The sequence below is a fragment of the Python bivittatus genome, unplaced genomic scaffold (assembly GCF_059951505.1).
Source record: "Python bivittatus isolate LINGU-HERP-01145 unplaced genomic scaffold, Pbiv_v1 ctg000080_np1212, whole genome shotgun sequence".
In the NCBI taxonomy this organism is placed as follows: Eukaryota; Metazoa; Chordata; class Lepidosauria; order Squamata; family Pythonidae; genus Python; species Python bivittatus.
This window is the reverse complement of record NW_028277035.1, coordinates 44,698,171-44,726,132: the sequence shown is the minus strand read 5'-3', so window position 1 is coordinate 44,726,132 and position 27,962 is coordinate 44,698,171. Positions and strand designations below refer to the sequence as shown.

The following is a 27,962-nucleotide window of genomic DNA, read 5'->3' as shown; positions in this document are numbered from 1 at the left end:
TCCAGCAGAAGGGGCATGTTGCAGACCCCACCAGTCAAGGAATTTCGACTGGTGGGATCTAGGAAGAGCGCCTTTTCTGCTGTGGCCCCCGCTCTGTGGACAACCTACCTCCCGAGGTGCAGTGTGCCCTCATTCTCATGACCTTTAGGAAAGGTGTGAAATCCGGCTCTGCCAGAAGGCCTGGGGACTGGATGGGGGCTTGCATCAGTGGAGATGGCTTGTGGGGTATTGATTTTGCCCCCCATCATCTTGAATGTTTCTAGTATTTATGTATAGAGTTTGTTCTACAGTTGACTTTTAATGGATTAATTTTAATTATTTATGGGGTATTTTTAATTGTTTATGGGTTTTTGATTTTAATAGTGAGCTGCCCAGAGTCACCTGTTGGGGAAGATGGGCGGAATACAAATTTAATAATAAATAAAATGTGTGTGTGGGAAATATAAGTGATACGAAAGTGCTTTCTATTATCTTTGGGAAGAGATGATGGTATATGATAATACTATTAAGATCTTTATATGCACATAGATGACAAAAACAGAGATATTTAGGATTGGACATTAATGGCAGTGGCAGAGATGGTGACATAGTGTATTGAAATTAAAAAAGGGAGGGTTAGCCTTGCTTCTGTTTGGAAATCGTTTTGGGTTTTTTTGCTTGGGATTGTAAAATGCTATGTTGACTTGGTGTTTTGACAATTATTAGATTTTAGGATTAGAGAAGTATTTTATATTAGTTATATTTTTAGAGTAAAAGATGTATTTTATATTTATATCTGCAACAGAAAGTCAGAAGTCACGTATTCTTTCTGTCCATTTTCCTTTCCTGCACTTTTAACTTTATCTTTTTCTGAACTTTTCTTTGTTTGTTCTGTTTCCTTATATTTTATTCTTTATTGAAAATTAATAAAGTTGAAAAAAAAGAATTTATCATTTCTTTTCTTTGGAATAAAGGTTTCTGAGTGTTGTGGCATAGGATAGGCCAAAAAGCTTGCCAAAGAAAGCAAGTTTGTAGAACTGCTGACAAAGTTTTCTTCCTGTTCCCTTATGCCTGACAGGCTTTATCATCCCATCTTAGAGACATACAACTCCCTTTAGCAACTTCTTTTTATTTTCTCTTTTAATACAAAAGAAACAAGCAGACAAAACCCCGTTATCCTACCGCCACTTTCCCCTCTACCCCACCCCACTCCCCCACCCTCATCCAGGAGTGCAGCCTTGCTTTGCTGCTGACTCCAAAATCAGTTTTTCAGGAGACATCCAAATGCTAGTTCTCTTCAATCAAAGTTAGATCCAGATCACTAAAGTCTGGCTGGAAGAGTGTCCTTTTGCTTGCTAAACTCCAATTTATTTGTCTTGCTGCTTGTACTGCTGCTTCTTCTTCATCATCCTCTTCACTTTCACTGAGCACCTGGATACAATTATTGATAGGACTGCAAGGAGCTGAGGGTGCTTGTGGGCTGCAAGCCAAGAGCCACGATGGATAGCCACCTTCCTCAGATTTGTCTAACTGACAGACTCCCCCTGCAAATGGTTTCTGTCAAAAAACAAAGAAATGTATATTTCAACACATTTATCTTGTGTTCTAATGTCAGCTTATAAGCATATACATGGTTAGGTGAATTAGAACACTAGTGTGACTTGCTGTAGTTATTGCTCAGTTGCAGAAATTATATCATCATCATCATAATTGCACTGTTATATAAGAAACTATTATTATTACTAAATACAGGAGATATTCCAGATATTCATCTTGCTGGGATGCAGACATGAATTTTCAAAAACTGCTTTTATTAACAAATAAAATCTGCCAAGTCTATGGCAAGTATTGCTCCCATAAATCCTTTCTGAATCATTCTAGATTCACATAACCTGTTCTATTGCCATCTTTACTACTCCCAAGCTATCCTTACTAATTTTATCTATAGTCTCTCCAACCTCTGGCTATAGATTGCATTACAGATAATCCTTGGTTAATGACCACTTGTTCAGCGACTGTTCAAAGTTACAACAGCACTGAATGAGTGGTACTTACAACCAGTCCTCGAAGTTCCAGACATCCTAGCACCCTCACGGTCATGTGATTGCCACTTGCGATCTTCCCTGCTAGCTCCCCACAAGCAAAGTCAACGTGGAAGCCGGCAGAGAAGGTTGTAGTTGCTCTTGCCGCTTTCCCACATACCATCCCACACACTGCAGCACCCACCCTGCACATGGCCACACTCGCACTAGGTTACAGCAGCCACTCCTGCCCTCCAGAGCACCCACACTGCACCTAGCCATGCTTGTGCCAGGCTGCAGGACCCACTCCGCACTCGGCCGGCCTGCAGCAGTCACTTATCTGTCCACCGGCTTGCTTGCAAGCTTCCCAGGACTTGTGACTTCCTGCCAACTTCCCCATTGACTTTGCTTGTTGGAAGCCGGCAGGAAGTCGCGAAGAGGTCCTTGCTTAATGACCCATGGTCCTCGCTTAACAACAGCAACAGGGACTGCCTGGATTATCACCACTAAGCGATGCTGTCACAATGTTGTACTTTACAACCGCATCACTTAGTGATGGAAATTCTAGCCCCAATTACCATTGTTAAGTGAGGACCACCTGTAGTCTAGTCCCACTAATTTCAGCATTTTTCAATTATTTTAGTAAGGATCATGATATCTTGGGTATTTTTTTGTTTGCCTATACAAAAAAAGAAAAACAGGAGCCATAGTGGAATGCTTTGTTCTATGTATGAAAAACACTGCCTTTGTAATGTGAGCTCTCTTCAGCCACTTTGGTTCTAATTCTCCCTGCTCATGAAAGGTTTCAAATAACCACTGGCTGTTTTAACAATAAACCGACATCCCACTAATACAAGTCATTATAAATCCTAGAATTCATCAAGACTTACCAAGTTATTTCAACATATAGAAGGATCTGTTTTATATAGGATCTGGTCTGCCATTTGTATTAAATACACAAGGAGCAACGTAATTTGTTGTCATCAAGATAATCCCCAACTTTTTCCACAGTGTATTGTACTCAACAGATTGCATATCACCATGTAACTGTTAAATGTAAGATGTGTTTTGCTACATAGGCAAATCCAGCTGTATTTCAGTGGTTTTTCAGTTTTTGACCTCCATTTCACTTCAACCTTTCAATGATTTTGCAGGGAGGCTTTGATCCACATAGCTCTGAAGCCAAGTAGATGATGCTTCCTTTCTTACCTGATTCATCTTGTAGAAATCAAGTGAGGGCCTATGCCACCTCACATCCTCTTCATGGCGCCGCTTGAGACCACATTTCCTGGTGTCCAAGTCACAAGGCTGTGAGCGGCTGCGAGGGAGGCTATGCTGGTGTCGAAGTAGCTCTGGCGTGGAAGTGGTAGAGCTTTGGGGGGATGGCAAGAATCTGACAGGAGACAGAGAGAAACGTCGTTGCAGAGGGTAAGGCTGCAAAGTCTCTCCAGTCTCCCATGGTACACTTGCTGGCGATTCTCGAGACAGAGCCAGACTGAAGAAAGGTGGGCTCCTGCCACCAACAGCACCATCTTGAACACACTGATAAGAGGCACTGGGGACTGGATTGAAGCAAAGTCTGTTGGCTTCCTGAACCAGGTTCTGGGATTGTACTGCTAAAGTGTCCCCTCCACTGTTCTCCCGACGTTTGATATGTGTCCACACTTTGGAACCCAGGGGTCTCCAGACAGCTTGCCAGCGGGAAAGATCTTCGGGCACTGACAGTGAACGACAGTGTCTTTTGGTAGGGGGCACAGAAACTTTTTCTGAAACTAATGAGTTGGTGGCCAGTGTTTGGGATGCAAGATTGTTCCGAGGGCTGTTTTCTGGGCTGCAAGTTGGCAAAGGAAGGCTCAGGCTGGACTGTTGGTAAAGAACCGTGTTGTCTTGGAGATGGATCTTTGGACAGGGAGCTAGGTCCCTCCATGAAGTTCCCTCTGTAAGAAATAACACAAGATAGAAAATTTAAGTTGAGAGACTCAACTGTCACCCAGATCAACCTAGTTAAATATTCTCTGACACATGATTTAATAAAAAGATAGTGGATTCCTGTGATGGAATGGTTTGACGAAGACCGCGCTTGGGGAGATAAGCATTTCCTTAGCCCCCAACAGGAGCGTGGGAAGGTAAAGCGTATGAGACTGGCACCACCCTAAGGAATTCACGGTGTTTTGGCTGGCTGGCTTGGGAAGTGTAGATTCAGTCTGGAGATATTCTGAGTGGCTGAAGCTAATAAATGCAACAGAACTGTATCTGTACTGTCTCGTGGAGTTCTTTGGGCTGAACCTGACATCAGTCTCTCCAGACTGAATCTACACTTCCCAAGCCAGCCAGCCCAAACACCGTGAATTCCTTAGGGTGGTGCCAGTCTCATCTTCTTTACCTTCCCACGCTCCTGCTGGGGGCCAAGGAAATGCTTATCTCCCCAAGCGCGGCCTTCATCAAACCATTCCATCACAATTCCTCACACCAAGTTGGGATACCTTTCACCCTACTCCTTCAAAATGTTTTCAATATATTCTATAACTGCAACTGTAGAATAAAGAACAGATCTGCCTAGTATATTAGCTTATAAGTTGTCTAAATTTAATAACTCCCCTCCACCTCCATTAAGATTTATAATTTGTTCTTCTTTCTTCTGTATCATTACTTTCTTGACTAATGAATACAACACAATGATAAGAGTTGGGGGAATGTTCTCCAGCCATTCATTCACAATTTGTTCTCTCTAGTCCTCTAATTATGATAACTGCTATTTAATGGGAGATAAATAAGAGGTCTCTGAATTAAAAATGTGATTATTTCTTACCATGCTAGAAAGGAGGTATTTATGAATCAAAGAAAGAATAATGCTTCTTGAAGACAATCATATCTTATTTAATCGTTGCATTCCATTTATTGTTAGGTGTACTTAAAGGAGAAAAAATAGACACTATCACTTTTATTTCTACTAGAGAAACTAAATAATGGGAACATCTGATTGAACAACTGACAGCACAAATTAGAGATTCAAATGAAAATTAATACTTGGTTTATTTAAAAAAATCCTGTTTTCAAATGTTTAGCATCCCTGAGGATATAGGGCTGCTTTCCATTGTTTTCTTCCATCTATATGGAGAAACATGTATAATGTGATTACTGGACATTGTACACTATTATAATACACCTACTTCCTTCATAATCATGTCTTTAGAAGAGAAAGGCAAGAAACATACTATTTTAATTCTGTTAAGATTCCTTTGCCCAACACCCTGTATAACTGCAAAAACAGCCAGAATTACTCATGAAAATCATCAAATGAGTGAAGTACCAAGTTAAAAATACATGCAGTTCTGAAGTAAACACATAGAAAGAACTTCAGAGTTGCCAGTGCTTTATATGTATGGCATAGACGCAACCTGGCTTTCTCAAAATGGTAAAAAAACAATATAGATTATTTGATCCAAAAAACTTCACCCCACAACTAAAAATATTTGTGTTAGATTTGCACATATAATTAAGAGGACCAATGTAAAGTGTAAGTAGCAGGCACCAGAAGCACTTTTGTCAATAATATTGAACTATTAAAGTCTCTTTAAAATTATTTATCACATTAGATTTTTACTTTTGTAATTTTTTTGCTACAGCCAGTTTTTATGAAGAGTTAACTGTTTTGTATATTATACATTCTAAAATGTTTATGTAAGAATATCATTGGAACTATTTATTCAAATCTGTAAATTTACTACAGGAAGTACCCAATATGGATACTACAACATGAAAATAGAGTTGCCAGTATAAACATACAGAAATAAGAAACATACATTTTAAAAGCTATTAAACTTTTAAAACTTTTCCCTCCTCTACAGGCTGCCTGAAAATAGCGATTCCTGTTATTATTTGGACACTCCCCCTGCTTTTACTCTAACAAACACTGATTAAAAATTACTTCAAAGCATAACCCTGTATTTTAACAACATTTTCATTTAAGAAGAGTTATAGTATCTCAAATTTATAGCTTATACAAAGAGACCTAGAAAGCAAGTTTATCTTGTTAATGTGTGCTTCATGTAGAGAACATAAGAAGATAAAGAGAACAGACAAGAGACAAATGGATGTAGGCACAAAAGGTGGAAGTCCAGCCAGATGCTCTTACCAGGCGCTATCTGGAAGGGGCTGCCACAGCTGGCCACATCAGCATGATCAGGCAAAGGCTAGGGAGGGAAACACAAGGAGTCACCACATCACAGCAAGGATCAGCATCTCATTAACATGTCTAGCTCTAATTCCCACCATTAGGCCTCTCATAACATCCCAATGTCAGTTATGAAATTTTAACAACATTCAAATATGATGCTCACTTCCCAGTTCCTATAACACTCCCATCCCTCTCAGCAGACAACATTAAGCTTTGCTCAAAGGAAATGTTTCTAAAATTTCATTTAAACTGAATGCTGAGAGAATTGGGAGGGACAAAATAATCAAACAAAAACTATGATTTACTCAAGCTTGACTACCAGCCTTTTGTACCATGCTGTCTTCTACTCATCCATAAGCTATTAACTATGATGTTTGACACATTTTTAAAATTTCCCATTTATGCTTTGCCCATATTAGAAGTTTAAAGATACTTCCCTAACCCCACCCCCAGGAAAATATGAAAATGCCCAAGAAAAAAATAAACTTATATTTTGACCATGAAATTAATCTTTTTGTTTACTTGGGTCCCATTTTTCTTTTTTGTACTTTTTCAATTTTTTTAGTAACCAAAAACTCCCTGAATCAATTACAATATATTGTTATTATTTATCTGTATAAAAGCTCACTCATTATTCAGAAAATTAGCAGGTATTTTTTTCTGAAATATGACTCCCCACAGATTATCTAAATTCTAATCTTTTCAAAAATCATTGTTTGACAATGACAAAATATGCCTTATTGAAATTCATGGCCACAGAAAATTATTGGAAAGGTAGCACTTTCCATGGGGTGTGATAAAGGTGGCATTTATGGCACCTTTATCACTCCCCATCCTGTGATGTTTTGCTTTCAAATGCTAACAAAGTGACATGTAGCCATGCATTATCCAGGGGTTAAAAAATCATAAAGTCAAATTGAAGCACTTTCTATTCCAAATCACCAGTTCTCTGCTGCATAACTTCATCTGCTCAAAGAACATCATGCTCTTGATTGTACCTTCCCTGCAAAAGCTTCATTAGGCCACATCCCATTCTTGGAAGTCTACACCTCAGTGTTCAAACTTCTGTATGGAAAAGATGAGTTCTGTTCCTGGCTGCACCTGCAGTGACTTTGTGCTGCTATAATTTATTAATTTCCAGTCACGTTCACCATGGACTCCAGACCTAAAAAGAATCAGGAAGTACATGCTTCATATTCCACTGAATCACTCCCTTTTAATTTAAATTTTGACACAGGAGCACATTGTCCTTGGTTTTCCAAGTCAGGTCACCTCTCCTTAGGTTACAGGGATAGTTTGTAGAGAGAATTTCTTTGTACAGCTGATTCTGCCCCTATTAAGAAAAAAATATGGAAAAAGTACAGACCTAGAAATGCTTAATATTAAATAAAGAATTGGGATGATTGGAAAACAAGAAAGATAGAAGACATGCACAGAAGCTTGAAATTGGGAAAATTGGAAAAATGCAGGTAATTTTCCTTTTAAAGAGTGCTCCAAAATACTCAAACAAGGACATGACAATACAACAAGGAAAAGAATCTATGATTTGGAAGCAATCAGGACAGTGAAGGCATTGATTACAGTTTGCCTATTTCTACTACACTAAGCTAGAATAATATTTATAAAGCAAGCAAGCACAACATCTTGAGTCTTCCTCCGCACAAGTACACACATTCATTCTCTTTCCATCTCATTTGTTAGAGAACTGGTTACCCCTCTTAACTTATTCAAATGGAAAAGGGGCCTTCACCTATGCAGAGCTGTAGCAATTATGCTAATTTGACTGTACCTTTAATCAATTCATGGCAATAATTTCAGACCTTGTGCATTCCTTAAAGGTTGTTTTGCCAGGACCAAGATGGTTAAAAAAGAAAATATATGCAAGATGTATTTACAAACAATGCTACACCAGTTTTTAGACCATGTTGCACAGGTTCCTGAAAACATCCTACAAAAAATACACACAAGCACTAGCTTTTACGTAGATTCAAACCCAAATTCTCCTTATATTAAAATCTATGTTCCTCCATTTTCAAATTATTGCCTCTCGTATTTCTACGTATCAAAAATTGCTTCCCCTAATTTTCCAAATTCACCTCCCCCAAAAGTTGTATTATTAGAACAAAGCTGTAAATTAAAAGAATCAACTATGTAATTTGTCACTCACCTGCAAGCAAGCAGCAACAGTCCTTAAATGAGCACTCAGGATGAAAACTAATCCTCCTCATCTTTTTCTTTGTGTCACACTATTTAGATTATAAACCTATGAGCAAGGTAATTCTTTTTTTATTTGTGCATGTTTCTCTGGGAGCTTCTTTTGCTGATAAGCGAGGTAAAAATGCTTTATAAAAAATAACAAACTGCCTCTATTGCAAATAATATAGCTGCTCTCAGTGGCAATTGATACCATTGATCATGATATTCTCCTGGACCTGCTTAAGGTGTCGGGAGTGAAAGGCACAATTTTGTAGTATCTTTCCTCCTCCCTCCTAGGTTGGTTCCAGTTGGGTGTTAACAGGAGGGGAGAGGTCCAGCTCTAGGCCCCTGCCATGTGGAGTGCCTCAGGGCTTGACTGTCTCTCCACTCCTATCTAGCATCTACATGAAGCTGCTGGGCAAGGTCATCCGTCAGCATGGGAAAGGTATCATCAGTATGCTGATGATGCCCAGTTGTACATCTCTATCCTGGAGATGTGACACAGTAGAGGTGCTTACCCAATACCTGGAGGCTGTCAGGGTCTGGATGGGGTGAACAGATTTGTGACTCAATCCTAGCAAGACTGAGTGTCTCTGGGTTTTTGGGCCCCCTAGTTCTGGAGATGTTCCATCAATAACTTTGGATGGGGTAACACTCCACCAGACAGAGCTGGTGTGCAATCAGGGGGTTCTCCTGGATTCACAACTCCTGCTTGAGAAGCAGGTGGCATTGTAGCTAGGATGGCCTTTGCAGAGATTCATTTTATGCACCAGTTGCACTGTTCCTAGATCAGGAGGCTCTACTCACAGCTACTCATGCTTTAGCATCATCTGTATTACTGCAACACGTTATACATGAGACTACCTTTGAAAAGCATTCAGAAGCGTCAACTAATCCATAATGCACTAGCACATGCAGTATTGGGTATACTGAAGTTTGCCCATGTAACACCTCTACTATGCTTCCAGGTGCAATTCAAAGTGCTGGTTAACACCTTAACGCCCTAAATGGCACAAGGCCAGATCCCATGCCTGTTCCAGTTGTTTCTGCCCATCTCACCAGATCTGGCAGGGAGAATGCTCTGGGTTCCCTTAGTGAAACAGTGCCATCATGTGGACCCAAGAGACATTTCTTTTCTGTTGCAATGCGTGCTCTATGGAACAGCCTCCCCCTGGAAATCAGGATGGCCCTGAACCCACTGGCCTTCAGGAAGGCTGTAACAAAACTGGCTTTTCTCACAGGCATTAGGGCCAAGTTGTTAATGGAGCCTGATACTAGTGAATTTGAGACTGAGGATTAAGTGTGAGGGGCCTTGGCTTTCATATTCTGCATTTTATACTTATGTTTGTTGCATTTGTATTTATGCTGTTTTGTACTGTGAGGTGTTGTTGTTGTTTAGTCGTTAAGTCGTGTCCGACTCTTCGTGACCCCATGAACCATATTGCGCCAGGCCTTCCTGTCCTTCACTGCCTCCCTGAGTTTGCTCAGTTTCATGCTCATTGCTTCAGTGATGCTATCTAACCATCTCATCCTCTGCCGTCCTCTTCTCCTTTTGCCTTCAATCTTTCCCAGCATCAGGGTCTTCTCCAAAGAGATCTCTCTTCGCATTAGGTGGCCAAAATATCTGAGCTTGAGCTTCATTATCGATCCTTCCAATGAGCAATCAGGGTTGATTTCCTTTAAGATTGACTGGTTTGACCTCCTAGCAGTCCAGGGGACTCTCAAGAGTCTTCTCCAGCACCACAGTTCAAAGGCATCAATTCTTCGGCGCTCGGCCTTTTTTATGGTCCAGCTCTCACAGCCATACATTACTACTGGAGCCCAGAGTTATTTGCTTAAGATGGGTGACCATATAAATTTCCAGGTTCACATATACTGAATTTCTACAATTCTGCCATAAAGGCTGCATTTAGCAGCCTATGACATTTAGCAGGGAAGGGTTCCAGCACCAATTCTTATCAATGTACATGTGCAGTTACTATAGCAAAGATTTTGCTTAACTGTCATTCTATAGAAGCAACACACTTTATACTCATTCTCTCAAGAAAGAGAACATTAGACAATAAGGAACAGGCAAGTAGCACCGTCAGAAGGTGATGGCAACAGTGGTAACAGCAAGCAAAACCAGGAGGTGAGAAATGCCTGAAATAAACACAAGTTTTTCTAATTTTTCTAATTTATTCTATCATGTCATCTTAATTTTGGGAGAACAGAATATGATAATACAAGCTGCTGCTACAAACGAAACTCCTAATATGATAGGCTTATTATGTGATCCAAGTAAACGAATTTATACTTATTTGAAATTTTCCTTCTGCAAATTCCATAATTTCAAAAACTCTGTTCTCAGTTCACAGAATTTCTGTTACCCTTACTATTCTTTTATTAAATTCAATCTGCTTTCCCCATAGCTGCAATATAATTGTTATGCTAAATCAAAGCAGTGAGGCATTTGGTTCAGAACTTATTTTAGCAGTGGTCAGCCAGAAGGCAAAGAAATGTCATTAGCAAAATTGTTCCCTTGAATATATAGATTCTTCTATCTGTTGTGACTACAAGCTACCTATAGCCTACAATTTACTGTAGTAGATATTATCATGTAGCATTAAATTCCATACATTAATCACATCTATTATATAAAATACCATTTCTGTTTTTAGACAGGGTACCAATGATGTTTTTTCTGGAGGAAGAGAATCTATTTCCCACTACTATGAAATTTAATCCCAACTGACACTAGTAGTTTAATAATTATACAAATATATACCGGGGGGGGGGGCAGGGAAGGACCTAATGATGTTTCTATTAATTTCTCAATTCTAAAAGAAAGTCTCTTCCACAACCTCAAAAGAAGCTAGCCTGGGCAAAGTGACTAGGAAACCAAAGCCTGCTTCAGGTCTACTTGGTTTTACTCTTTCAGCAAAGAAAATACCCTATTGTTTAATGACAGATTATTACTGATTGCTCTTTCCTTGAGCCACCTGTTGCCCACTCAGCTTCATGTGCATTTAAAAAAAAAAATACTTAGGCATATAGGTTACAGGTACTCACCCATCTTTTCACATACTTCTTTTAAAAAATATTCTGTATCTCCTGACTATTGAGATGAGATGTTGGGTAAAGTAAGCGTGAATAATTTCACAGAGACTGATACCTGCTCTCGCTAAATAATGATCTCACTAAAAAAAATCACAGATCTACTGCAAAGATACTGGCAGTTTCTGAAGTTATTTTAGCTTTTCCAAGGTGCAGACTAAAGCACTGAATATATGAGAAACAATATTAAAGTAGAGCTTCCACAGAAGATGTAAGCTGCCTAATAAACCCTATTCTCTTTCTACAGAACCTTGCATACCATCGGTTCTTACAGGTAGTCCTCATTTAGTGACTACAACTGGGACCAGCAACTTGGTCGTTAAGCGAAGTGAATGGTAAGTGAAACCATGACTGTGTTTACTTCAGCTTTCCTTTGTTTTACAGACCTGCAAAGGTCATAAATGCGAGGACTGGTCATAAAGTTACTTTTTCATCGTCATAACTGTGAACTGTCACTAAACGAGGCAGTCGCTAAACAAGGACTACCTTATTTAACATAAAACAACAGAACCTATTTTGGCTCATACAATAGACTTGCACTAGCCTGGTGAATAAAAAGCAATGTCTATTTGAACTGCAAACTTAATGCTGTTTTTGAACTTCTCAGTTTTAAAAAACAGTTTATCCTGTAACATGGGCAGAAAGCTGTTCAAGATAAAAACAGTTCAAAATTTCCTGAAATACTCAGAGAATGAATTCCATGATTCCTTGGATCCTGGCATCTGTTTGTAGTACACTGGTGTTAGTACAATATTACCAATCTTTTCATTCATCAACTAGAAGACAACTATGGACAAGAGGAAAATATATATATCTAACACTAACCTAACATTCAAGGCTGAGACAAAGGAAAATAAATCATACCAGGCTGATGCTGAAGGATGTGCATTTCAATTCCTCCAAGCTCTGCTTTTGTAGCTGCAGAGTTATCAATGTGATCATGGCTTCTTATGAAGGCCTGGCATCAGAACTCTTGAGACTCCAGTTCTTGCCAGCCTTCTACCTCCCTCAGCAAGTCCAGCCGTGTTTAATCATCATCAGTTACCACATCTGCTCATTCACAATCTAGCCAAATTCCATGTCATTCTCCAGAGCCCTGCAGAAGACAGACATATTAATGCATCCTACTTGTTCAAGCCTGATCTGCTCCTTAAAACCTGAATGTGCACACTGTTTCCTTCCTTGTATAATCCATATATGCAATACGCAGGGAGAAGGCAAAGTCTGACAAACAAATCAGACTGCAAAAAAGTATGTTTTCTTCCTTTCTACTAACATTTTCAAGGTGTGTGTGTGTGTGTGTGTTCTGTCCCAAAGAAGTATCAGGGCATAAACTGCCACAATCAACCAGAAGCATCCATGATTCTCTTGCCATTTTACCCTCTTAACCAGGACTCAGCATCCTGTAGCTTTAGTGCTGAATGAGGCTACTTAGATACCTTTTTGCAGACCACAAAATCTTTTCTGACTGTAATTCCTGAAAACTGGCAGTATCATAATTTACCATTCAGAGGAAAAGGTTTAAATAGTTTCAAAAACAGTTTAAAAGCCCACCACAAGCCAAGCCTCACTTACACATATGATGTGGTCCCACTAAATTTAATATTCAAATGCTGTAAATAGAAGTGATTGGCACAGTCACCAGTGAGTGTCTTGCTATCTGGGAATCTGAATGGTCTGCCTGCCTGAAATCACCTACTTGACCTACAATTTTCATTCTTAATTTCTTTAATGTTTCAACAGACTGTCCTCCAAGTTCCAGTCATGTTATGTCTCATTTTTGTGGTACAAATCTAAGCAGCTAGATTATCTTTTTTCAGTCCAGAATTTATATCTCACCCTAATCAACCAGATACAATTAATAAAAATAACTAAAACAACTGCTAACCCCATAAATTTCAAAATATTCCTAAGAGTTCAGGTTAAAAGCAATGAAAACTGAATGGAAATTAAAAATAAAAACAGTAAAAACCAACCATCAACAATAAGGCAGTCAAATGATCTTTGGCTAACTCCCCAAATGCTCAGTGAAATAAAATTGTCTTCACCATCTTCCTCAAAATAGATATTGTGGGGGTGGTCAGGGCTTCTGAGGACAAGCTAATTCTCTTATAATGGGGCAGACAACAAGAAGACCTGTCTCCAAGCTCCCACCCCCTCACTTCTCACGAAGAAAGGATCTAAACCATCCTCTCTCAGCTTAAACATACTGTACAGGCAGTTGTTTGGAGGAGACATTCCTGAAGGTATGGGGGCCAAATTCTACAGGTCTTTATAGTTTCATGCCAAAATGTTGAATTGTACCCAGAAACCTACTAGCAATCAACACAATGCCCGCAAAATAGGTATTTCATGCTAAAACAGTTCTGATCTTTCAGCAACTAAGCAGCTTCCAAGTAGTTTTCAAAAGCAATAGGCTAGTCTTGAGGTGATAAAGGCATGAGTTACTATCACCAGCCTTTGTGCTCCAAAAAAAGCTGCAACTGGAATACCAATTGTAGGTGACCAAAAGGCACAATTTCTACTTGCTGATCAACCAAGAGCCATGAGCTCAGGAGAACCCAAAGTCTCAGATTTCCTCCTTCAAGGATAGTCTCTCTCAGCGTCCAACCACAGGAATCTGATCAAGGTAAAGGACTCATCACGATATCTTCCATCTTCAGTTTGTACTCCCATCTATCCTGAGGCAAAGACTAAGCCTAGCATGCGCTCTTCCATATCAGTCAGGCCAAAAAATGCCTGGGACAAGCCTGTCATTGCCACAGAAGCCATGAATTGCTGATCCCATCCAGATCATATGTCCTGGCCATAGAGATTGAAGTCCACCAGCCACCTGCAGTGGGGGAGAATTTCACACTACTCCTGTGTTTAGGAGAAAGATCAATGCTGGGTAGCAGGGAGGACAGCATGCCAGCAGTATACCTAATTTGTCCCTACAACTCAACTTCAAAGAGAGTCACTTTTGGGGCAGGGTACCTGGCCACCATCAAGATCTCTTGTAAGATCATTAGCACCATCATTCCCGAGCCTTGGAGTCACAGTTGCAGAAGCATCCAAAGCGAGAGCAAGTCTTGGACAGAACTACATCCCCATCTTTGCCCAATCAGAATTGTTATGCATGCCAGATCTGAACATTCATCTACCTCTAGATTGTGGAACATTGTGGTTTTATTACATAGGCTTCTGGCATTCATCAACAGCAGCCTTAGGCCAAGTTGCTAAGCAATCTGGCCTCCCATACCCAGGGAAGAGGTAATTGAACTAGAAGAGGGGATTGGCATCAAAATGTCAATCCCCTCTCCTCCTGGAACATCCAGCAAAAGGCCTATCATACCTTCCTCTGCCATCACAGTGGTAATCTGCCCCTGCTCTTAACATCCCACTCTTAAGGTCTCAGACCTCCTCCACCACCATATTTCCTACAAATATAGTTAGCTTCCCAGAGTCACTTTATATGGGTAGCCATATAAATCCAATCAATCAATCAATCAATCCTTCTTAAATATATTATGGCGAAACATACAATGCTTCATGATAAGAAAATGAAACTAATTACTGTTTGCAAAAACATGGAACAGTCCCATAGCCCATGTGACCACTTCTCATCAGCATTGCTCAGCATTCAATAAATTGGATTATAAATTATACTCAACTATTTGCTATCTCTACCTTTATCCCAGTTTGAGATTCCTTTCTCAGTTTGGATAGCTGATCTCTCATGTTGAACTTTACTAAATTATTTACTTCAGCATTCCAGATACTTTATTTGCTTTTGGAATACCTTGTTCATTTATCATTTCTTGTTTTGTACAAGCTAATGAAAATTAACCTGCACCATTTTTTTTTATCAGAATAGCCAAACTTTGCTAGATTTTTTAAAAAGTGAGCAAAATAACTTTTAAACTGTAGCAGAAGACAAGTTCTTTATTACATTCATTCTTAGGAGATTAAAGTTAATATTTATGCAATATTTTGAATATAGCAAGGTTCAAATCCTCTGTACATTTTACCTATAAATAACACTGGCTGAATGTGTCTTGTTTCTAAGTACATAGCAACAGGTTTGCATTGCAACCAATCTAATCTTTGTAGTACAATCCAATACATATCAGAACTCTTGCTGATTTCAATAACGCTTACTTTTGAGGAAAAATAGTCTTTTTGTCAATATATATTGGTAGCCTGGTTCACAAATCATGCTGTCCTGGCTTCTTTAAGAATAATGAGTTGATTAAGCCACAATCAGCTATTCATACTAAGTTACAAACTATAATTCACAAACCACAATGGCTAGGTTTACACTGCATTTGAAGCCAAAACAAAATATAGTTTATGGGTTAGTTTTACAAACCCAGTCAATTATAACTCAATAAACTAAACAACCCAAGCCTTAGCAGAAACTAATTCACTTATCACTTACTTAGTCACAAGTAAGTAACTATATTTCAGATTGAAGTAATTAGCAGCCTAACTCCTGTCTTAAGAAATTAGAATAAACCAGGAAAGGTCTGATGACTTTTCTGAAACCATACTTCCGTTACATTTTTAATATTACATTTCTTAATTATTCTTTTTAGTATCTTTATCTTCCATAATACCCTTTCTGAAGTCAAACATTAACCATAAAACTGATACACAAAAAGACTTTTTATTGTCATGAGGGAAGGGGCAAGTCTCCACAGATTTACTAGTCTTACCATTTAAAGTAAATAATTATTAAATATTTCAATAATGGATAAAGATAGAATTCCAAAGACAAAAAATACTGTACAAATGAGAAAAACCTTTTATTAGCAATCTAGTACTAATTTAAGTAGATTTGCTCACATTCACGTCTTTCCATCCTCCTCTTCTTACTGCCCGGTTTTATTCTCTTCTCCATTGTTTGCTTTAAATGTTAAGGTCTTTTAGGGCCGATACCTACCCCCTTGTTTATATTTGCTTTTGAAATTCAGGGAGGTAGAATATACTAGTGGTGCTATATAAGTAGAAACAATAAAAAATGCATATTCAAAAATGTTAGACTCATTAAGAATTAAGAGGGCTATCTAAAAAAAACTTCTTACTCTAAGCTTTAGAGAGATATCTACAACAATTCAATTACTATTACAAATCTAAGTGCAATTGTATATACAGGCTTTGTTCACACAACATGCAAGCCCACGCTTAACCCAGATGTCTGGGTACATACACCACACTAACCAATAAGTAAAATAAATAAATAATACAGTACTGGCTGGGTTTGCGCAACACAGAGTCACAAACTAGCAAGCTATATTTTAGCCTAGCATGTTATGCAAAACCAGGCTTACTCTGGAGCAAGTTATTTTAAATTAATGGAACCTGTTCCTGTACATATGGGCAGTTTCTTTTTTTCCATTTCAATAGAAATAACCATTAAAATCAATATTACATTTGTCATACATAGGGGTATATAAAAGATTCCTCATAACTTTTTTTGGACTAACTATGTCTTAGATGCTGATATAGACAACTTATATTAGCTCTATTTTCAATTTCATCAAGAATCTTAATCCTGATTAATTTAGCAGTTGATAGAATATACTAAATTTGCATCTGAAAGAAGCTCAGACCTCTCCTCAGTCAGGGAGCCTACTGGGTGGCCTTGAATAAGTCAGTATCTTTCCACATTAACTAGTAGAGCTATTGTGAGAATCAAATAAAAGATCTTCCATGGGCCTCAAGTAAATAACGTAAAAGAAGTCTGCAAGAATAATTAGAATTAAATTTTATATTCTATGGAAAACACCTCCTGATTATTCTTCACTATTGTTAGCTAAAATTATTCTTTTCTTTCATTTCCTGTTCTGCAATTATACACTGCATCTTCCTGTACTCCTCCTTATTTTAATAGCTTCAGGTCATGGGCCTTTAAGGCTCCAGATAAATGAAGCCATTTTACCTGATGCCTTTAACATTAAACCAGAGCATGCCAACCCCTTAACTATTTTCTTTTGCAGTTGATTTCTCATCCTGTCCTATGTAATTTCATTTCATTCAGTTCCTTCAATTACATAATTACCTACTTAGTAAGCACACATCAGAGGTAGGCCTTAAGCAACCTCAGGGCTCTCTGCTAGAAGACACATAGTAAGACTCCACACCACGACTGTATCAAGCAGTGTGATTCAACTGTGTTTTAAGAATGGGTCCCATCAACCTAGTTTTAGAAATGCATCCACAGGGGACGCAGTCTCTTAACAAAGCAGGCCCTGTTCCACCCTCTTCTGAAGGAGCCAATCACCTCCTCCCCACTTCTCCACCAGGGCCCTCCATTCCACCCCAAATTCCCATACAGATTCACACACTTACCGACAACATCCACCTCCTCTCCTGAAATCCCCACCTTGTCTCTCTTCCCCATCTCCCTCCGCATAAAAACAAAACCACCTCGACTTCCTTTTATGACATGTCCACAACCCCCATCTCTCACAAAGACCATCCCACCTTAGCCTGCTGGTTACCCCCTCACACCTAGAGCCCCCCCCGCCATATTTCAATATTACCCACTCAGGCTCTGCAGCCCCTTCAACACGTACCGAACGCCTGATCCCTCCCCGCCTGCTGGAGGGGGCGGCAGCTCCAACACCTCACGGCGGCTCAGCCAGAGAACTAGTGCGCCCCAATAGTCTCACGCGCCCCCCACCCCCTATTCTAAACACCCCTGGAACCAACCATCTACTGAAGGGAGACTGCCTCCTGGACTCTCAAGCACTAGCACCCACTGCCGGCGGGCCCTCCGTCTTTCCGCTGCCACCCCCACCCGGCGGCCCGGGCTCCCAGCCCCCCGCCAGGAGCCTCCGCTCCCCTTTCCGTCGGGAGTGGATCGACCTGCTTGGGCCAAACCACCCACACAGCAGCGGGGGCAGGGTCAAATCTCTCAGGGGCAATCGAGAAGGCAGTTTCAGAAACAGACTCACGCATCCGTCACGAGCTAGCACAAGCCTCCCTCCGGCAACGAAAAGATTTCACATTTTACAAGACAGACTCTTGGCCCCACAAATCCCCCCCCTTTATGGACCATACCACGTAGCAAAGTATGACGGGATACGTAGTACAATGTGATTTTTTTAGGACAAGGATGAACAGCCTTTGGAGGAAGGGGTTGCAATTCATTCTTCGGATTTCTTGCGGGCATGGTTGAAATTCTGAGACTGCTCAGGTTTATAAAACGTGCAATATTTCCGAATTCAAATTTTGCTAAAAATTGTATCTAAAGTATAGCACCCATGAGCATGTCAAGAGTACTTTGTTTTCTTTACCTGACATCTACCCAATTCCTCTCATCTGAAACTGCACAACAGCCTGCTGAAGCTATGGCGTTTGAATTTTGATCTTTCCATTAAGAAAAAAAATAGTATCTCTAAGCCTACTTATGTAAAGCATAAATCAGCAACTGTTGGCATGGTTGTGATAAAGTTTGATAGACTGTAGGAGTGTAATGAATAATTACAGTGTACTCCTACATTTGTAAGTCTCAATAAAGCTAATATGATTTACTCTCAGGAGCATACATAACTTGTACTTGCACATGCTTACTTATGGTTAACATAACCCAATCAATGTGTTCTACTAACCCACCAACTAACCACATGGGCTGAGTTAGCAGATCTACTAAACTAAAATGTGGTCAGCTAATTTCTAGTTCTATGTATCATGTGAGCATAGTCCTAGAATTGCAGCTTAACAGTGTGATCATGTCTAAAGATTGACAAAGTGGTTGTATTCGCTGCTACTGTAATAATGTGGTTTTGGTTAGTCTTACATGAACTCACTTATTATGCTTTAGCTTGCATACACCAGCTCATTATAGTTTACTCAACAAATAAGGATAGATTCTGCTTCGTACAATGTGTGAACCAGCCATGGTGTAAAACCAGATGCTATTTTTCTCCTTAAGGCCACTTTAAATAACCAAGCGAAATTCGATGCTATAAGTTCAGGCAAAGATCTTCCAATTATTCTATTGCTTGTTACCCTCCGCTACAGAGTTTCTGTTCTTTGGAGGACAAGCTGTCTGGACATTCCTATATAGGGCACACTTACTCAGGTTTAACAGAAAGGGAACAAAGCATTTTCCCCCAAAAGGAAAGAGGCAAATTGGACCCGTTAACTCTTCTAATGAGCTTAACACTTTTTGCCATGCCTCACCTTACAAATTTAACATTCACATGCAAGCAAATGAAGGATGTCAATTAAGAGTCAAATGCAAAAAAGTGTTATTTTATCCAACCACTGTGCATGTGTGAAGCAGATAAGAATTAACCAATAACAAACCTAGCAGTAGAATATGGGCTCAGAACAGTTTAGCTACCTGTACTTCAGTGCTTTGGTTCTCAATTTCCTTACCACAACCAACAATCTAAGGAAGCCATAATACTTTAGTTTAATAGCAGTCATCAATTGCCTTACATCTTATACTTATAATAATAGGAATGTGCATAACGGAGAGGCAACGGCAAATGCTTTGTGTTCTATCTGAATGAAGATTACTGTATGTAGAAAACTGTCCAATATAGAAATGGAAGATCATCTTGTTACAAAATTATGGATATTGTAGCAAACTGAGTGATAATACAAGTGAGCCGCAGTGGCAAAAAACTTGAAAATAGTTCTAATTCTTCTCCTTTAGATCAACTGCTTTGGGATCCCATGAGAACAAATGAAGAGCCAGGAGCCAAATGGACAATCTTCAACATCTTCCTTGAAATGTTCCCTGTTGGAGGGAGCATCCTGAAACAACGTAAAAAAATGGCCAGAAGATGACAATCCAGAAATCTAAGGAAGCAGAAAAATAACATGAAATAAGTAGTCTAAGTAAGTGACCTCTCTGAATGTGTCATTTAAGAAAAAGGAAGGTTTTATGTTTGTCCATAACAATAAGCCCATACTTAGAATCTCATGTCTCATAAAGGTATAGAATGCTCAGCTCTGCTTAGCACCAAATACAGGTTATGATTTTGTCTGTACGTTGCCAAATCCTCTTGTCATTTAACTATTCCAAAATAAGGCCATATAGAATATAGTTAAATAAAATCCCAATACCTGTTGTCCTAGGACTTCTTTACAAACATTTTCCTGAATACACTGAGCGTCAAACCAGTCATTTGGGAGATTAGACAAAAGATCCATTTTGGTCACCGGCTCCTGCCTTGCAAAACACAGCAGATTATTCACACTAAGCCAGGCAGCAAATGCATTAAACAGCTTTAGAGCCTACACCAGGAATAAGCAATCTGCAGTTGTCTGTCTTAACAGTCACTTTAGACCTCCAGCAAGAGCTGTCTAGGCCTTTCCTGACAGCTCATTGAGAATCCAGAGAGGAGCCACTTTGGACTGTGGCCCTGCCAACTGCCATGTGATCCTCCAAAATATTTTTAGGGAATGCAGTCTTCAACCCACAAAATGTTCCATACTCCTATCATAGAATGTAATAATAAAAACCAGTTTTCTCCCATCCTATTATGTTCTGGTTGGAAAAATGGAATAGGAGTAGTTGAAAACTACAATCTAAATGCTTCCACCTTCTGCCACAGAATGGTAGCCAAAATATAGGCAACCCATTCAAATTACTGGAATGAAAATATAAAATGGTGTTTTGCTCACTTCAATGTACAGTATGGCATATTTGCATTTCTTCCTTCTTTCCACATATATGTGACCCGTTTCATTTTGCATGTTAACATAGTGCAAAATACTCCCAGCCTCTGATGGGCACCAGAACCATTTGCTCTCACTGAAGAGCATGACAGCTCTGTTGACAATTAACTCTGTCTCCATGGTGATAAGGAATACCAAGGAGAGTGCATATAGACTGGAGACTAGGCCTGCAATTCCTGAATAGTGTGGGAGCATTACTTTATAAGTGGGTCACCAGGCTGCTGGGAGTAAATGTTGTACAATAAAAGGGGCTGTTTACAATACTGAACTAAGATTAAAAGTAAATCTGCCAAATGATGAATTCTGTTAGTAAGTTCCAGATGGCAAAATGTCTGACTGGGGAAGTGTATGGTTGGGTGTGTCTTAATTTATTTCTTACAATTTCTTCTCAACCTGAATAAGCTAGAAATCTGAAGATCTTCCTGGACTCACAGCTCCTGCTTGGAGAACAGGTGTCAGCTGTGGCCAGGAAGGCCTTTGCACAACTCCATGTGGTGCACCCTTTCCTAGACTGGGGGCCCTTCAGCGACTCACTCATACCCAAGTCACCTCGTGGCTTGACTACTGCAACACTCTCTACATGGTACTGCCCTTGAAGACCACTCAGAAGCTTCAATTGGTCCAGAATGTGGCATGCCTCAGTATGCTCATGTAACATCTCTGCTTCGCAAGCTGCACGAGTTGCCAGTTTGTATCTGGGTTTGATTCAAGTTGCTGGTTGTTACACATAAAGCCTAAACGGCATAGGGCTGGTTATTTGAGGGACTATCAGTCTCCCATAGCATCTGCTCAGCTGAGTCAATCCTGCTGGTTAGTGTGCTCCAGATTCCTTCGATTAAACAAAGTCACCTCTCAGGAACCCAGAAGTATGCCTTCTCTGTAATAGTGCCTGTCCCCTGGATCAGGTTTCCCCCCCAAGATCCAGATGGCCCCCAATCAGCTGTTGTTTAGAAGAGCCATGAAGACCTGCCTCTTTACCCAGGCCTTTGGTGAGGGAGAGTGAGACCCCTTGCTTCATTGCACTTGCCATCTTTTAGCTTTAATTGATTTTATTGTAATTTCTTTGTTGGATTGTTATGAGTCACCCACAATCATTGAGAGTTGGGCAACATACATGTTTTTTTATTATTATTATTATTATTACTACTACTACTACTACTACTATTATAAATACTTCCCTCTCATGTCCAAGTGGATCCCAACCATGAAGTGCCCTTCGCCAAAGCTTGATCTGCATGTCCCATGAGCGGCGACTGTACTTCTTATATTTATTTGGAGTACAGGGATGGATACCTGACTGACGAGCCAACCTGGAATGAACCATAAGAAATTGAAAGCCACCTCAAGGCCTCCCAAAGCAGGAGCACAGAGAGACCTGATAAAGCTCCCCCAAGTGTCTTTACCTCAAGACCAGATGGTAAAATGAACAGCCCAAATACCAGGATTTTGAGAAGAACTGCTAGTGATGACCACAGTAGTAGCCCACCCAAGCTTCTGCTATGTAGAGATTTAATAAAAAACAGGAGAGAAATAACAGTAACTGCTTACTTGGGAACCTGTTGGACAAAGTGCTGGTAACCAATAGTATTTTTCCCATAATCTATCTGCTTTTGCCTTCTTCGCAAGACAGCCTCATCTGTCTCTATGTAAGTTCTACAAATGGAAGGAAAAATGCTAGAGACAAAAACAAATCAAGTACTTAATAAACTATAGCAATATCTGTTATGAAACTCACCCGGATCCTGGGCTGGATTTTCTCACCCAGCCTGACCCTGTACCTACCCCCACGCTCACCATCTTAACTCCAGGTGAGAAAACTTGAAACGACGGCCTATTTGAAGAAAATAAAGGTTTGGTCACTGAACATGGAAAATACATTAAAGCTAAGACACAATCCATTTGTGTCTTACCTTTCCAATTGTGAAGTTAGTATTCTTCAAGTATTCACAGATTAAAAGAAATCAGAAGGATCTTTTTATTTGATAAAAATGTAATTAAATAATTTGTACAGATTAGAGACAGAGAAGAAGCCCGGGGTAAGAGCTCTCTCAATGTGTAATCTTTTTCCCTGGAAAAAGATCTGTACTGAAAAAACTATCAATAATAAGAGCTAATAGTTGGAATTAAATGATTTCTAATTTCAGACTATTCAAAATCAGGGCTCATTTCGTTCTAAGACATTAGTTGGAATTTTGAGCATACAGCATGTTGATAACCATCACAAAATGGTAGCCATGGGGTTCATGGCCAATAATGAAGCATGCATTTACTAAAGGGCAAACTGGTGAGGTTATTCCCCATCTACTCCTTAGCCCCTTCCCTAGCTTATCTTCATCTTCTTCTGGGACAGATGGATGCACTTCCAAATAAAGCACTGGGCTGCATTTATTTATCTTTTTTCCCTCCATGACTACATATCAAGTCTGGAGGCATTCTTACAACTAACGTTGGATTCAGGGACTTTTTTGCTGCATATCAGCCTCCAGATCTTTTTCGTTAAAAGAATATTTTTTTAAAAAAATAGTTCTTGGAAAAGGAAGCTAAATAGATGCAAGAAAGATGTCTGCAGCCACGTTACTGCTTGAGGGAAGGAGAGGAGAAGGAAGCAGGTTCTACACAAAGTGGTGGCCCTCTTAAGAACAATTTCCAATATATTATATCTTTTGTTCTCTCATGCTTTTCTGTCTATAGGGCACCCACTTGAAATAATCAGATGGACTTAGGCTTTTTATTTAATGCAGTAAATCTAGTTTATAATGCATAATCCAGTGAACTATATTTTTGGTTTACCTATATGTTCCTCTTTACTGGGCTATTGACTTCAGTGGCCAAAATATAGTGGAAAAACATTATGTTCAATGTAGTGAATGAACAGTGGGGGGGGGAAAGGCTTAAATGAATATTCTACCCACAGACTTCTCAGTCTTAAAAATGCACAGTTGAAGTGGCATAAAAGCATGCAACATAAATGTGTGTAGGAATACCTAAATATTACAATACCATGATCCGCTATGCAATTATTCACTGTAAAAAATGTATGGCAACTCTGAATAGAGAATGAAAAAGATTATTAATGATAAAGGCTCATCTACTTGAATCCACAATTCATTTTGACATGCACCTTCTACTTAGGCCAGAATCTATTATATAGTAGTTTAAATGCAAAGCCTCTTATAGGACACTTCCACACCATTTCCACTCCCTAATCCATCCAAAGCAATTATCTTCACTTCTGCCACCACAAACACAGAATATAGAAAGATTACTATGAATCAATCTGTACTTCCTCCAATTGACCCATAGAAGGCAAAGTCCATCATGCAAGCAGACCCTATCCTCAAATTCATTACAGATTCTGGAATAACAATTGCCTTCATACCTGCTCCAGTCCTGTCCATCCATGTTGCTAAGGTAGGGAGCTATATGGAGAAAAGTCATTTGTAAACATCCAGGCCATCCCTCCACAATTCCTCTGCTGAATTTAAAAGCCTCTGAAGATATATGGAAGTACTGGGGAAAAGAACATGAGAGCTGGGATAGCTCAAGGATTCTTACCAGTTGGAAAAAGATATCTTAAAAGCTTCTCAGAGAACTTCTGAGGAGATGTCCTTATCACTTACTCTAGATACCCAAATACTGCAGAAACCGTGCAGCGAAATTCATGTTTTTGTGCCAGCTCCCAGAGAGAGAAACCTGGATAAGATCTACCTATCAGAAAAAAGCCAACTATAGAAGCAGAGTACATCTGCCATATTTTTCCTCAAAGGCATTGTTGTTATCTTTCTATAACAAATATTTTAAAACTTGGAAATTAAATAACAGCCTGCTTCCAACTGAATCTCCTGATTTCTTTAAGCATTAATGCAATATACTTTCCATAGAGATTCCTTCTCCATAGAAAATAATGGACCATATTAACTTCTACTACCACATTTGGATGAAGTTATATTTTTAAAGACAGCTGAGATTAAAACAATAATTGTCAGGGCAGTGACAGAATCACTGGTTGTTTATTGTATGGTCCTTTGAGTCAATCCTGACCCCAGGTATATTCAGTCAGGTCCAGAAATATTGGGACATCGACACAATTCTAACATCTTTGGCTCTATACACCACCACAATGGATTTGGAATGAAACAAACACAATGTGCCTTAACTGCAGACTGTCAGCTTTAATTTGAGGGTATGTACATCCAACTCAGGTGAACTGTGTAGGAATTACAACAGTTTGCATATGTGCCTCCCACTTGTGAAGGGACCAAAAGTAATGGGACAATTGGCTTCTCAGCTGTTCCATGGCCAGGTGTGTGATATTCCCTCAGTACCCCAATTACAATGTGCAGATAAAAGGCCCAGAGTTCATTTCAAGTGTGCTATTTGCATTTGGAATCTGTTGCTGTCAACTCTCAAGATGAGATCCAAAGAGCTGTCACTATCAGTGAAGCAAGCCATCATTAGGCTGAAGAAACAAAACAAACCCATCAGAGAGATAGCAAGACCATTAGGCGTGGCCAAAACAACTGTTTGGAACATTCTCAAAAAGAAGGAATGCACCGGTGAGCTCAGCAACACCAAAAGACCCGGGAGACAATGGAAAACAACTGTGGTGGATGACCGAAGAATCCTTTCCCTGGTGAAGAAAACACCCTTCACAATAGTTGGCCGGATCAAGGACACTCTCCAGGAGGTAGGTGTATGTGTGTCAAAGTCAACAATCAAAAGAAGACTTCACCAGAGTGAATACAGAGGGTTCACCACAAGATGTAAACCATTGGTGAACCTCAAAAACAGGAAGGCCAGATTAGAGTTTGCCAAACGACATCTAAAAAAGCCTTCACAGTTCTGGAACAACATCCTATGGACAGATGAGACCAAGATCAACTTGTACCAGAGTGATGGGAAGAGAAGAGTATGGAGAAGGAAAAGAACTGCTCATGATCCTAAGCATACCACCTCATCAGTGAAGCATGGTGGTGATAGTGTCATGGCGTGGGCATGTATGGCTGCCAGTGGAACTGGTTCTCTTGTATTTATTGATGTGACTGCTGACAAAAGCAGCAGGATGAATTCTGCAGTGTTTCAGGCAATATTATCTGCTCACATTCAGCCAAATGCTGCAGAACTCATTGGACGGCGCTTCACAGTACAGATGGACAATGACCCAAAGCATACTGCAAAAGCAACCAAAGAGTTTTTGAAGGGACAGAAGTGGAATGTTATGCAATGGCCAAGTCAATCACCTGACCTGAATCCCACTGATCATGCATTTCACTTGCTGAAGACAAAACTGAAGGGAAAATGCCCCAAGAACAAGCAGGAACTGAAGACAGTTGCAGTAGAGGCCTGGCAGAGCATCACCAGTGATGAAACCCAGCGTCTGGTGATGTCTATGCGTTCCAGGCTTCAGGCTGTGATTGAATGCAACGGACTTGCAACCAAGTATTAAAAAGGGAAAGTTTGATTTATGATTATTATTCTGTCCCATTACTTTTAGTCCCTTAACAAGTGGGAGGCACATATGCAAACTGTAGTAATTCCTACACCGTTCACCTGAGTTGGATGTACATACCCTCAAATTAAAGCTGACAGTCTGCAGTTAAGGCACATTGTGTTTATTTCATTCCAAATCCATTGTGGTGGTGTATAGAGCCAAAGATGTTAGAATTGTGTCAATGTCCCAATATTTCTGGACCTGACTGTAGGTAAAATTAAGATTGCCCTCATTTCATCTCTGACTGATTGTAGTCCCACTGGAGACCATTTACTTTTGGAGAATGGAGAATGTTTTATCTTTGTCCTGCCCTTTCCTGAGAGAACTCAACATGACTTACACATTTCCTCCTCTGGTGAAATGTATTCTCAAAGGTAAAATGTATTATCAAACTGAGGAAAAACTTGAACTATTTTCAATGGCTTGGAACTATTCACTTTGTTACTCTTATACTGTATCTGACATGGGCTTATTCCAGGACGTGGTCTCCAACATACATCTCACCTGGCTACATCATCTTTTAGGTATCAAACAGAAACATGTTTAATACCCAGTTATTCTAGCCAATAATATTTGAGCAAATCTTTTTTATTAACTTTACATTGTAAACACTATGTAAGCTCAACAGTATGACCAGTATATAGATACTTTAGCAAGCATTTGTATAATCTTCCCCAATCTGAAGAAGCATGGCCTTAGGGACTTGAAAAGCTGCGCTGTAGTTTAGAGTTCAGTACAATATCCAACTTCTCTTTCAAGCACTTCTGAAACATCAAACATTGAAGTCATAATATTCAGCAGAAACATTCATTGTCCATTCATACCCAGAATAATTAGTTGTCATTCCTAATTGCTTGCCTGCATGAACTGTGTTTTACATAGATCCAAAGGATTTGGCTTTTCTTGACACTTGAAAGAAATATCCTCATCTTAGACTCCTATTACATGAATAATGCAACATCTCTTCCCGGTTTTTGTTACTTATCTGTTCCTTTCAAACACAGATGTGGCCACAGAAAGTTGTTCTTGGCTGAAATCCAGTGACTTCCCCAACAGAGAGCCCAGAAAGATTACAACAGATAATGAGAAACAACATTGCAATACCGAACTACACTCAGTCTTCAAAAATGTTTACCCCATCTAGCCTTTTCACAGACTGAGCGGTTCACAAAACGGCACATAGGCCTTGATCCAAGTAGATCTCAAGTCATACGAGGAAAAAAAACAAAACAAAAGCAGATGAGCAATCCATTGAGTAGGTGTACCCAGCCAATCACCTAGCGTAATTCAAACACTTAGTCTAATGAAACAGTATAGTAAT

General features: G+C 39.6%; 2 protein-coding genes across 9 annotated transcripts; both read right to left on the bottom strand.

Moving 5' to 3' along the window:
• Positions 1-1,173: 1,173 nt before the first annotated feature.
• FAM53C (family with sequence similarity 53 member C) lies at positions 1,174-18,429 on the bottom strand. Of its 8 annotated transcripts, none has more exons than XM_088133965.1 (7): positions 18,411-18,429; positions 16,297-16,447; positions 12,334-12,565; positions 7,176-7,342; positions 6,136-6,193; positions 3,210-3,937; positions 1,175-1,536 (listed from the first exon to the last, which is right to left on the bottom strand). In XM_088133965.1, exons 4-7 carry the CDS (start codon positions 7,203-7,205, stop codon positions 1,267-1,269), a joined length of 1,086 nt encoding a protein of 361 aa, XP_087990091.1. In that variant the 5' UTR covers positions 7,206-7,342; positions 12,334-12,565; positions 16,297-16,447; positions 18,411-18,429; the 3' UTR covers positions 1,175-1,266. The 8 variants fall into 8 exon arrangements, with proteins under 8 accessions (XP_025020488.1, XP_087990091.1, XP_087990089.1 ...); XM_088133963.1 differs by lacking the exon at positions 18,411-18,429 and adding an exon at positions 18,166-18,319; XM_088133966.1 differs by lacking the exon at positions 18,411-18,429 and adding an exon at positions 18,030-18,165 and having other exon boundaries at positions 7,176-7,510.
• Positions 18,430-20,118: 1,689 nt separating this feature from the next.
• Positions 20,119-24,797, bottom strand: LOC112540306 (oocyte-specific histone RNA stem-loop-binding protein 2-like). Its single transcript, XM_088133968.1, has 5 exons — positions 22,886-24,797; positions 22,699-22,803; positions 22,325-22,460; positions 20,536-20,637; positions 20,119-20,268 (listed from the first exon to the last, which is right to left on the bottom strand). Exons 1-5 carry the CDS (start codon positions 23,047-23,049, stop codon positions 20,119-20,121), a joined length of 657 nt encoding a protein of 218 aa, XP_087990094.1. The 5' UTR covers positions 23,050-24,797.
• Positions 24,798-27,962: the final 3,165 nt, after the last annotated feature.